The 13,314-nt window shown below is 44.1% G+C and overlaps 1 protein-coding gene across 2 annotated transcripts in view; it reads right to left on the bottom strand.

Annotated features, from left to right (window-relative positions):
- Positions 1–13,314, bottom strand: part of TEX2 (testis expressed 2) — a 105,902-nt gene that overhangs the window by 22,676 nt on the left and 69,912 nt on the right. For both annotated transcript variants that reach the window (XM_045525819.1, XM_045525821.1), the window contains exon 6: positions 5,698–5,844. In XM_045525819.1, coding sequence (XP_045381775.1) covers positions 5,698–5,844 — 147 coding nt within the window. The remainder of the gene's footprint in view (positions 1–5,697; positions 5,845–13,314) is intronic.

Genomic DNA, 13,314 nt, shown 5'->3' on the forward strand with positions numbered 1-13,314 from the left:
GGTCAAGGTTTTAGGTACACATCATTTATTTAACCAAAATGTATTGTGCCCATACCACGTACTAGGATCGTCCTCCAGAGAGAGCCTGAACAGGTCAGGCAGGTGCCTTGCGCTCGCGGGGTTTATACTGGACAGGCAGCAAGGTAAATAAGTAGACAAATAATCTAATTTCAGAGCATGATTAGTGCTACAAAGAACATGAAGCAGATAATCGGACAGAGGGAGTGTGGGGCTGGTAGGGGTGGCTATTTTGGCTAAGGAGGTCAGGGAGGGCTTCTCTGAGTGGCATTTGACAGAGATCCGCCTGTGGAGAAGGAGCCGGCTGCGCTGGTTAGGTTAACAGTACCCAGAATTGGCTGCAGTATGGGAGAATGGACCTCTCTTAGACTGCTCATGGGCAGTAAGAAATTGCTACAACATTTCTCATAGGCAAACTTGCCAAATGTATTAAAATTCTTGAAAAAAGAGCATCCTTTTGACCCCATGTGGACATTTTCTATCTGGCACCCCCCCCCCGCTCCACACTCCACCCTGAGCGGCTGGTCTGTGTGAGCTGGTCAATGGCCTCTCTCACCTGCCAGCTTCCGCCTGGGCATGGCCACTGGATACCCAACGTGCAGGGGATGGGGAGGCACAGGAAGAAGAGTATTGTTGGGCATTTGTCCCTCCGTCTATTGAAGGCCACAGCTGCCCTGCCTGGGGTTCCCTGCCTTTGCCCCTTCAGGGAGGATAACAGCTCCCTACTCCTGCCAACCCCAGGGTGCTGCATTCTCCCTCAGGGTTTCTCTCCATCTGGCCACACCTCTATAAATCTTCCCTTCAGTAAACTCTCCCCTCGGTTACTCATTTAAGTGCATAATCTGCTTCCTACTGGGACCCTGAATAATACTCACCCCAAACCTATCAGTAGGAAATTATTCTACAGGAAATAACATAAGAGCACTAGTCTCATGCCTACTTTATCTCAAGATCATCCATCTATATTTCCCCCACCTGGATTTGTGGGTGTATACATATTTTAAAAAATCTTCACTCCATTCATAATTTTAGCGTAAGTTGAAAATTAGCGATCCAGCTCAATCTTTTTTCCCAAATGGTCAGTTAGCAATCTCAACCCATTTAGTGAGTACAGTCTGTACTGCCAGCTTTCAACAACACCAGCTTCCCACTGTTTTCCACCAGGATCAAACTACTTTGATTACTGGAGTTTTATAATATATTTTTAAGTCTGGCAAGTCCCTCTCCTTTCTTTTCTCCCAGAATTTTCTTATTTTCATGAGTATTTTTCCAGTTGAACATCAGGATACTTTTATAAAATTTAGAATAAAATTAAGAGTATTTTTTATTTTTATTTATTTATTATTATTTTTTTTTGACACAGAGTCTCACTCTGTTGCCCAGACTAGAGTGCTGTGGTGTCATCATAGCTCACAGCAACCTCAAACTCCTGGGCTCAAGCGCTCTTACTGCCTCAGCCTCCTGAGTAGCTGGGACTACAGGCATGTACCACCATGCCTGGCTAATTTTTTTCTATATGTTTTTAGTTGTCTGGCTAATTTCTTTCATTTTTAGTAGAGGCGGGGTCTCGCTCTTGCTCAGGCTGGTCTCGAACTCCTGAGCTCAAACAATCCACCTGCCTCAGCCTCCCAGAGTGCTAGGATTACAGGCGTGAGCCACTGCGCCCAGCCAAGAGTATTTTTTAAATGAAACATAAACTAAATATTTCTAGTAAAACAAGGTAGCATTTAGTCCAGCATAGATTTAATACCTAACATGGCTGGATCTCTTCAGCTGTTTCTCTGCAAAGAAACAAACTTTCATGATTCACCCGTCAGAGATCTTCATCTCTGATTTTTTTGTGGGGATGGAGGGGTTACATTAAAGAGGTTATAATGTCTGTCATGAACAAAACGTGAGAAGAGACAGCATTCAAATGTGCATTTTTGAATTGGTGGTTGCTGTATTTGGAAAACCTTTTTCTTTTTTTTAGACAGAGTCTTGCTGTGTTGCCCGGGCTAGAGTGCCGTGGCGTCAGCCTAGCTCACAGCAACCTCAAACTCCTGGGCTTAAGCGATCCTACTGCCTCAGCCTCCCCAGTAGCTGGGACTACAGGCATGCGTCACCATGCCCGGCTAATTTTTTTTTTTTCTGTATATATATTTTAGTTGGCCAGATAATTTCTTTCTTTCTTTTTTTTTTTTTTTTTTGAGACAGAGTCTCACTTTCTTGCCCGGGCTAGAGTGAGTGCCGTGGCATCAGCCTAGCTCACAGCAACCTCAGACTCTTGGGCTTAAGCGATCCTACTGCCTCAGCCTCCCGAGTAGCTGGGACTACAGGCATGAGCCACCATGCCCGGCTAATTTTTTTTTTTGTATATATATTTTTAGTTGGCCAGATAATTTCTTTCTATTTTTAGTAGAGACGGGGTCTCACTCTTGCTCAGGCTGGTCTCAAACTCCTGACCTCAAGCAATTCACCCGCCTCGGCCTCCCAGAGTGCTAGGATTACAGGCGTGAGCCACCACGCCCGGCCTGGAAAATCTTTTTCTGATGCATCAATGTTGTTAGTGGTGTTAGCCTCTCTACCAACCTACAGAATGCTACTTGGCCAAGAATTTAACCAAAATCTTACCCACCTACCACAGTCCTTTTTGTCTATTACTGTCATTCTAATGCCCAGTGTTTTAGAAGCATGCCAGATCAGAGAGATTTCCAAGGGCTAGCCAGGGAATAGTGCCACCTCCAAGGGTGTTTTTATGGGAACAGGAGCGAATATAGACAACAGGAACAAAACCATCCCTCCTCTTCCTCTGTCAAACACCACCCCCCTATTCTACACCCTTTAGTCCCTGCAAAGGCAAAAGAAGGCCTGAGACAGGATCTGAGACAAAGGAGGGCCCTGAAGGGACTGGGGACAGCTGGCAGGAGTGGGTAGGCTCTAACTACCAGTAAGAAGAATGGAGAGCGGAGACCAGAGAGCCTGGTTTCCTACTTACTGACCCATCTACCCAACCCCAAGATTTTAGAACATCTATAACCACACCCCCTCGCCACACTCCCTCCCGGTTCAGATCTCTGCCCTAGAGCAGCCTCCTTCTGTTCAGCTCACTCCTGTTCTTTTCAACCAGAAACTATTTTCTTCCCACCCAAAGTATACCACAGTGAGACAGGAACCCAAGGGTACATTCTTTACCCTCCTGAGTAAACTCAACTGGGGACTGGACCTTCAGGTGCATGGCACCCTCTCAGGTGGTGGGTAGTAAGTCAGAAGCCATATGCAATCACAGCAGCATTTGCTGACAGAGGCACAAGAGGCCATAACCGCTGAGGGCCCCAGGGTGATACTTGAGCAGCTGGCCAAGGGCAAGGGTGCACTTGCTGTTGGTGGAGAAACTCAGCTTGTTTCAAACCCGTCATTGGGCACCAGATACACACACAGGGCTGCTCTTTCACAACATGAGTCATTATGACGTGCAAGGGTGACAATGCGAGACTACAGAGCAAGGGCAGCAAAGAGTTCTCCCTATGTCAGGCCTTCAAAGGAAACCAAGAGGTGGGGAGATCTGTGTCACAGGGGGCAGCTCAGCCTCCTCCAGGCACCACTTTTCTGTCCCCATTCCAGCTCTTGACTAGCTGTTAACCATACCCACTCACTAGGTTTAAGGTTTAGCTCTTCCCAGGGCTATTTGGTTATTTGGTGCTAATACGCATTCTTTTGGCAGGGGTGGTAACAGCTTCAGAATTTGGTAATATCCTTCTGCTTTCCTGTTTATTCTGTTGCCAGGGTCTCCTCTGGTCTGCAGGGCACGTCTTGGGCCCAAACCTTAGGTAGGGGGTGGAGGGCGTGGAGACACGCTGCGAGGGGCAGTGGAGAGAACACAGTGTCTACCTCTGAACTCTGGCACTGCTGGATCCAGGCCAGCAGTTGGAGAGTTTCTCCATTCTAACTGTTTAGTACTTCTGACCTCAAAAGACAAAAGGAAGCTTAAGTTTGTGAACTAAAAAAGCCCCCATGACTGGCAAAAGGAGAAAATGAAAACAGAAGACTTTCTCTCAACTTCCTCCAGGAGGAGGGAGGCTCCCTTATCCTACGATTCTCCACCAACAGGCAGAGGCTCTGCAGACTTCATGCCCCAGAGAGAAGAGTGGGACCTCTCAAGTTGGTTTTGTAATGTGTGTAATGGGGAGCAGTGTCCTGTCTGGAGCTCAAGCATGCCCTGCTTTCCTTTTGCATGCTGCCAGGTGCCACCACCCTCCTGCTCAGGAGAACTCCTGCTCAGAGCTCTCCGTGTGGCAGGTTTGCAAGAGAAACCAGCTCATGGGGGAGGATCTGTGTCTCCCAAAAACTCCAGGAAAAGAGCAGGGCCGGCATCCATGTGCCCTGACCTGGGGACTCAAGCCTGCCATCATTTCCAAAAAGGGAAAGATGCTGAGTAAGCTCTGGGTAGGCTGCTGACAGCTCATCCCCCAATGCATGGGTCATGGCCACTTGCTGATCCCCCCATGGAACTAGCTAGTAGAAGCAGGGTCAACGCTCAACCTACCTCAAGAGCACAAATAGGCTGACACCTGTCAACAGAGCACTCCCAAACCCCTGCCCCGAATTCTGCATCGTAATCTGCTCTTCTGGCTCAGAAGGCAGCCCCACTCCCAGGGCTGGGGAAGGGATGACACTGGCTCACAGATGGTAGACAGAGCTTGCCAGAGCTTGACTAAGCCAGAAAAAGTTCTATTCTCTACCAAAAGGAATGACAGAAATCAAACTGAAGCTCTCCCGTGCCCATATCTTCTCTTTACTTTTACTGCAGCTCACAGTTCCTTAATCTGGAGCCCTCAAACTCTCTGAAATCATGAGCAAAATTTTGTGAATTTTTCTAGGGAAAGGTTGCTGCTTCTCAAAGGTATCTATCATCCAAAAAAATTCAGAGCCACTGACTTAAGCCACTGACCATGTACACATTCAGTAAAGATTTGGGGATCAAAGTGACTCTTCCTTGTCTGGGTCTTCATTGGGTCAAAAACTTACTTCTAAGGAATCTCAATGAGGTCTCTGTGGGCAAGTGAGCCATTAATGACAGTCACAGGAATACTCTCACAGTCTACACTCACTTCCAAGTGCGCCTGGACATGCACCAGGAGCATTTCTTCAGCAAAGAGAGAGCCCAAAATAAAGCACCATCTGGCCAAAAAGTAAAGGTCAATCGCAGACACATTTAGAGTGCAGTGCTAACTTTCCCAGCTTTGAAAGGGAGCACGGCTTAGGAAAGAAGTCTTAGATGAGCCGGTATTTTCCTCAGTGTGTATGCTATGTGGCCTAGACCACTGTGGGGCTGGGTGGGCTCTGGACATATAATTTAAGTTTGTCTCTAACTTAAATATGACAAAATTATATAAGACAAATCAGTTACAAGAGCTGATATTTTCCCAAACCAAATTCTGGATTATCACCTAGAGTGGACAACGAGGGCAACACAAGAAAAAAATTAAACAGCAATGCCCACTAAGTCCCCGATGCAGTTAATCATAAGATCAAGGTTAGTCTGTGATCAAGGTCAGACGTGTTCTGTGAGAAGGACTTAATACTCTCATGTGTTATGTGCTTAAACTAAGTTATTTGCACTTAGGACATACGGGTACAAAACTTCCAGAACTTTAAGAAGTACAGAGAGTTATAAGCCTCTTGTGTGGAAAGCTATACCTTTATTTTGCTGAGTTTCATCTGGATCTTCTTAGACACCAGATCAGACCAGTATTTCTCTCCTAAGAAGTCCCAAAATATTCTTCCAAGCAAGGCATTCACCCAGGCTTCCTGTTCTTCCTCCTCAGAGGGTGGAGCCTCTGGCAACTGGCAAAAGAAAAGGGACCAAAATTAGCTAGAAAGCAACTGGAGAATAAGACAGGTGCTTATTTTTATAAAGTCACTGAAGGTCCCTCCCTATAGAAATGGGAGACCACATGAATTGTATTGCTTCCCTATAAATTACAAGTCCCGCATTATGTTGGTGAATAGAAGGGAGAAACAAAAGCTGCCACCATAGCTAAAACCTCCTCTTATGTCTATTTTCTTTTTCTACCAGTCTTCCTGTGAACCAGCTACTCTTTTATACAACTGGCACAGCCAAATTGCCCTGCCCCCAAATTAGATTGGTATCAACATTGTGCATCAATGACATATCTAATCAAATGTCTGCCCATCTTCTGTCCGGCTAAGGCCTGCACATGTAATTGTTAAGCTGGTCCTCATCCAGGCAGAACCCCCAGTTTCCTGATGGCCAGGACTCTTAGGTTCAGCCTGATCCTTCGGAGGTCAACATACCCTTGGGATGCTTAAAAATACTGGTGCCTGGGTCCCACCCCTAGAGACACTGATTTACGTGGCCATCGTGGCCATCATGAGTTTCAAAAGCTCCCTCAGTAATGGAATGAACAGGCAAGGTTAAGAGTCACAGGTCTGGATTAGAGAGAGCTGCTCTCAGGGCTTCCATGAAACTTCCACAGCTGTTCTCACTGCTCAGCCCAGTGAAATACCCTGAGCCTCACTTCCATTTGATACAATCCATCTGAAGTGTCTGTTGTGGCCAACGCATGAGGTAGGTGAAGAGCATGCCCATCTCCAATGTCCTCAGTTAATTATCAGACTATGGACTCTGGCCTGGAGGGGTCAGGGACAGGGATAAAGAAGGGGACAAAGAAGGCCACGCAGCAGCAGCAGAACCTCGAGGGGGTGTGAGATTTAAGTGGTGAGAGCAGACAATGGGCTCAGAACTCAGCAAAGCAGCAGCAGTTGTCACTGCCCTTACTACCGCTGTCCACTGACCACGCGCCAGGCCCTGCTCCTTCTCAGTTCACCTCACTCATATCTTACAATACCCCAGAAAGACTAACGCTTTACGTCCACTTCAGGGATGAGAGGCCCCCAGTTCAATGGTGCCGCCTGACTCAGAGCCTTCTTCTCCCGGCTGACTACCTACTTTGTCTTCTGTGTGTGTGTTGGGGTAGGGAGGTAACTAGCCTCCTTGTGTGACAAACATTTTCCTATGCTGAGGTCTCTAATTAGACTGTAGCCTTACAGAAATAACAAGCTTTGGAAAGCAAAGATCAAAAGATCTAAAGGTGCAGAAATCTGAATTGTTTGTCCTTTTCTCTCCCTCTATGGCTTATAAAAATACATCTGTCGGGCCCTCACCAGCTGGCTGCAGCCGTAACACACACATGATGGCCACACACCAGACACTCTCGTCATCTCCATGCTTCGTGCTTGTACATTCACGCCAGTGCTAACTGGGCAGCTGTGACTGTGACCACATCACAGTTGTGCATCTGGGCCAGTAGCATAGTGCACAGGTCACTTGGTGCTCATGGATTTGACACCTGTAAGTCTGATTTCTAGTGAGTATGCTTGAGGCCTACGGCACATGGCTAAGTGCGACTGTCCTGAAGCCTGGTGTTTACCAGTCACAGAGCTTGGGCATGAGCGGAGCGGACTGCCAGCACCACCTGTCCACTAGTCTTGCCCCAGCCTGTGCCATCTTTCTCTCTCTCTCTGAGGGTCTGGGGGCTCACTTACGTTTTTAAGTCACATGTCTCCACACGTGATGGGAGATATTTTATGTTCTAGGAGTCCTTAAAATTCTCATAAAAATATTAAACCTGGTTTAAAAAAGAACACGCTGGTCATTCCATTTCAGAAGACACGGGTCTGCCTCACCCCTTTTAATGGCCATGCTTTCCTAGTGTTGTAATGTCTTCTGACCTTAACCAAGACATTTTCTGCCACCAGGTCCTGGATGAAGGGCAGAAATCTGCATCAGTGAATGCTCAGTCATGCCACAAGTTGTACAGGTCTTTTTGAGTCACTTTTCTCTCTGGGTAAACATTTCCACCCCAGGCCCAAGAGTAACTGGTCCAGCTTTTCTGAGGTTAGTATCTTCGAGTCCCATCCAATGATCTACACAGATTTTTATGTAGCTACTCATCGCAGGACAATGCCCACCGGCCACTCAGGCAGGACTAAGTTCCTGCCCAAGTAGGACACCACGTGCCTTATTTAGATTTGAAGGCTTCATAAGAAAATACATTTACTTTTTCCCTTCTCAAGAGGGAGAGTCTACCCTTTATTAGCCTTTCTTAACAACCCTAGTTATTCACAGGAAACAGGTTTAGCACAAAATAGCAAGAAACAAAGGCTATTTCACAATGTATGTCCAAGCCAATGGCATATGATGTAAACACATTTTTGAAATAACTGACAAGCAGGTTGTTTTTTCTTTTCAACAGTTCTTTTTTCTAATGCAAGATTCTCTCCACAGACTCATCTGGAACAAAGAAAATCTGAGAGCAGGAGAACACTGACAATTCAGCAAAGAAGCTTTATGAACAAAATCTGGATTCAACAGGCTGCTAGGAAGAACTCATTTCCAATGAATGTCATAAAAATTTAAGAGCTTAAGGAATAAATGTGCATAAATTTCCTAATATTGCCATTTGGCTACAGGAAGAAATGTGAAGAGGATATTTATTTCATCTTTTCAACTACATACATATAGTACGAAATGGTAACTTTTAGAAGATGGCTTTTATTAAGTAAGTTTGGAGGGTTCAATGGTTCAAAGTGAAGCAGGGCTATCAAAACTATGAGTAGCTCTTGGTACATATTTTATTAAAAGCCTCTAAAACTAAAGTAAAACAGTACAGATTTACTTAAGATTGAAGTGTAACACTTCCTATTACAAATGGCTAGGAGGCCAGCCCAGCCTTTTCGTCATAGAGAGAGCACAGCACTTCTGCTAAGTTTGGCCACATACAATCTGGTGCCACGAGGGCTCCGCGTGGGACAGCCTGGCCCAGGAGAACACACAATGGAGAACCCTTTCCCTGTGTGTGTTTCCTTGCTTCCCCTGATTATAAAAATAAATGCATATTCGCCACAGAAAACAACCATAAGCCCATTACCTTACTATAATTATTTAAAACATTTTTACTATATTTTCTTTCAACCTTTTTTCAATGTTACATATAATTTTAACAATACAGAACGTTTTTAAAAACAAAATTAGATCTGGCTACATAATTTTTTACCGTTTTCTTTATAGCTTTATCAAGATATAATTTGCAGACCATACATTTCACCCATTTAAAGAGTACAATTCATTAATTGCTATAGAAAACAGTTTTGCAGCTCCTCAGAAAATTTTTATTATTATTTTATTTTATCACTTTTTAGAGTCAAGGTCTTGCTCTGTTGTCCAGGCGGAGTGCAGTGGCACCATCAAAACTCACTGTAACCTCAAACTTCTGGGCTCAAGGGATCCTCCCGCCTTGGCCTCGCAAAGTGCTAGAATTATAGGTGTGAGCTACGGTCTCCAGACACCTCAAACAATATAGAATTACCATAGATACAACAATTCCACTTCTGGGTATATACCACCCAAAATTGCAAGCAGTGTCTTGAAGAGATATGTGTACATACGTGTTCACAGCAGTATTATTCACAATACCTAAAAATGTGGAAGCAACCCAAGTGTCCATCAATGGATGAATGGATAAGCAAACTGTGGTACATACATACAATGGAATATTATTCATCCTTCAACAGGAAGGCAATTCTAACACATGCTACAACATGGATGCACCATGAAGACATCATGCTAAGTGAAATAAGTCAGTAACAGAAAGGCAAACACTGTATGATTTTACTTATGTGAAGTACTTAGAATAGTTAAAATCACAGAGACAGACAACAGAATGGTGGTTGCCAGGGACTAGGAGGAGAGGGAAATAAGGAATTGTCGTTCAATGGGTATAGAGCTTCAATTTTACAAGATGAAGAGAGCAGGGGTGGAGGATGCTTAATACTATGAATGTATTTAATTCTACTGAACTATACTTAAAAATGGCTAAGATGGTAACTTTTATGCACATGTATTTTACCATAATAAAAATAATAAATTTTTAAAAGTAGAGTACAATTCAGCAGGGTTTAGCATTTCACAGAGTTGTGTAGCTGTCAGCACAATCAATTTTAGAACATTTTCATTACCCTCAAAGAAACTCTCTTCCTATTGGCAGTCACTTACTATTCTTGGAAATGACTAGTTTGTCTCCATAAATTTGCCTATTTATTTCATATAAATGGAACCACACAATATGTGTTCTTCTGTGACTGACTTCTTCCACCTAGCATAATGTTTTCAAGGTTTATCCATGTTCATCCAGTGTATCATTCCTTTTTATTGTAGAATAATATTTTATTCTATGTATATACTTTATCCATTCTTCATTTGGCGAATATTTGGGTTGTTGTCCACTTTTGGCTATTGTGAATAATGCCACTATAAATATTTGTGTACAAGTTTTTATGTTGAACACGTGTTTTCATTTGTCTTGGATATGTATCTAGGAAAATTGCTGCATCATATGGTAACTCTATGTTTAACCTCTTGCAAAACTACCAAACTATTTTCCACAGTGGCTGCACCATTTTACATTCCTATCAGGAAAGTACAAGGGTTCCAATCTCTCTACATCCTCACTGATACCTTTTATTTTCTGTCTTTTTAATTATGGTCATCCTAGTGGGTGTGAAGTGGATCTCATTGTAGTTTTGGCACATTTTCCTAATGACGTTGGGCATCTTTTCATGTGCTTACTGGCCATTCGTATCTCTTCTTTGGAGAAATGTCTATTCAGATCCTTTGCCCATTTCTCTTTTTTTTCTTTTTTCTTTCAAATCCCAAACCACGGAAGAACCTTTGCCCATTTCTTAACTGGGTTATTTACCACTTCATTACTGAGTTGTAAGACTCCATTACATATTCTGGGTACCAGACCCTTATTAGATAAATGATTTGCAACCATTTTCTCCCACTCTGTGGGTTGCCTTTTCACTCTCTTGATGCTATTGTTCACAACACAAACATTTTTAGTTTTGATGAAGTCCAATTTACCTATTTTTTCCTTTGATTGCTTATGTTTTTGGTATCTTAGCTATGAAGATTTTACCTAAACCAAAGTCACAAAAGTTTACTTCTATTTTAAGAACTTTATAGTTTTAGCTCTTACATTGAGGTCTATGATCCATTCTGAGTTAATTTTTGTATATGGTGTGAGGTAGGGAGTCAACTTCATTCTTTTACATGTGGATATCTAGTTACTCCAGCACCATTTGTTGAAAAGACTATTCTTTCCCCCATTGATTTGTCTTGGAATTCTTATCTGTATCCTTTTTAAAATTTATTTTTAAATCGGATATATGGCTTCATATTTTTTACTTATTATATGATAAGCATTTTCCAATTCCTTATTTATTTGTTTGTTCATTTATTTATTTGGAGACAGGGTTTCACTCTGTTGCTCAGGCTAGAGTGCAGTGGCATGATCATAGCTTACTGCAACCTTAAACTCCTGGGCTCAAGCAATCCTCCTGCCTCAGCCTCCCCAGTAGCTGGTACTACAGGCACATGCCACCACACCTGGCTCATTTTTCTATTTTTTGCAGAGATGGGTTCTCGCTCTTGCTTGGGCAGGTCTCGAACTCATGGCCTCAAGCCATCCTCCTGCCTCAGCCTCCCAAAGGATGGAAACAACCCACATGCCCATATAGGAGAGAGGCTGAAAAAACTATGGAACATCCACGCAATGGAGCACGTTGAAGCTATTTAAAAAGAAGATGGGGGTGGAGCGGTGGGGAATCTATGAACGCATATGGCATGATTTCCAGAATATATTGGCAAGTGAAGGAAGCAATGTATAAAAGAATATCCATAGTATACTACCCTTTGAATAAGATAGAAGGGGAGATGAGAAACAGAGAGGACAAGCCAGAAACTAAGGAGACCAGTTCACTATAGGGCTGAGTGGGAATAGCATGGAGGGATGGAAGGAACAGGGCAGGGGAAGTGAATCTTTTCTGAATATGCCTTTGTATAGCTCTGATTTTTGGAACGTTAATGTTTCCTATGCACAAAAAAAGAAAATAAAATTGAGGATGGGGAAAAGGCCCTTATTTGCTCAAGCCACAAAATTAATAAGAAACTGGCAAAGAATTATCTCCATGACTTGTAAAGGAAGGCATGAAAAGTGATACAAGTAATAGAGGAATGCTGGAGTAGATCTTATTTTCCCAAAATGGTGCAACTGTATTTCCCATTCCACATGCTCTTCCAGGAACTTGCTACTGCTTTGGCAAGAGGCGGAATCTATGCCCCTCTCCTTGGACATGGGAGGCTTTTGTAACTGCCTTGACTAACAGAGCATGACGGAAGTGGCATCTTACTTCTGAGACTTAGTCATAAAAGGCAACATAGCTTTGGCCTGGCTGCTTCTCTGGCGACGCTTGCCCTGAGAACCAGTCCTCGGGCTGAAGGAAGCCCAGGCCTCATGGAGAAGAACTGAGGTCCCCGGTCCTCAGTCCCAGCTGAGCTCCAATCAACAACCAGCATCTACTTGCCCTCCATGCTGGTGAGCCACCTCAGAAGCGGATCTTCCAGCCTGTAGTCTGGCCTCCCCAGCTGACCCCGCATGGAGAAGACAGAAGCTGTCACCTGCTAAGCCTTGTCCAAATTATAAATCTGTGAGGAAAATAAATAATTGTTATTGTTTGAAGCCACCCCTCTTGGGGTTCTTTGTTCTGTAGCAGTAGATAACTGAAACAAACATCTATACCTTACTCAAGACCGTCTCCATGGCCAGACCACCCCGAGAGCCAGGACATGGCCCACACATGCTCCAGGCAGGCCAACGGGATGCAACAGGCCAGCACTAAAGCTCATACACCTTTTTCAAAGGCCCGTTTCAAAGACAATTCTCTCTGTTCTCACACAACTCTGCCTCTCTGGTTTCCTAACCCATGCAGCTATCAATCATTAAATTAACAAGGTAGGGTGGGAGATGTGGGCAAGGGCTCACAGAAAAGCCAACAAGGATGGACACGCAGCAGCACCAGCCAGCTGACACTGAGAGAAAATACTGCAGCCTACGGTCTGGGTAGGTCAGACTGGGGGTGATGGGCCTTCTGACCTCAGCAGCCCCTGCTTGGCGACAGACCTGAGTTTCTGTTTGTTGTACTAAGTCTATAAATTATCAAGAAAAGATGAAGTCATCCCTTCCTGTTCTGCCTCAGGGGGCCAGTAAGTGCAATGTGGTTTTAAAAGATTTTCATCAGACTCAGAAAAGGAAAAAAGTCTGGGTGCTTAATGGGTAAGTGCCAAGTTGCTGGAAGGAGGTTTAGACTAGAGAGTCCTTGACAGAAATGCTGGGCAGAGCTGCTGAGTGTGACATCAGGGACCCCAGTGACCCCAGGACACAACACGCACAT

Source organism: Lemur catta, chromosome 15 (assembly GCF_020740605.2).
Source record: "Lemur catta isolate mLemCat1 chromosome 15, mLemCat1.pri, whole genome shotgun sequence".
Lineage (NCBI taxonomy): Eukaryota > Metazoa > Chordata > Mammalia > Primates > Lemuridae > Lemur > Lemur catta.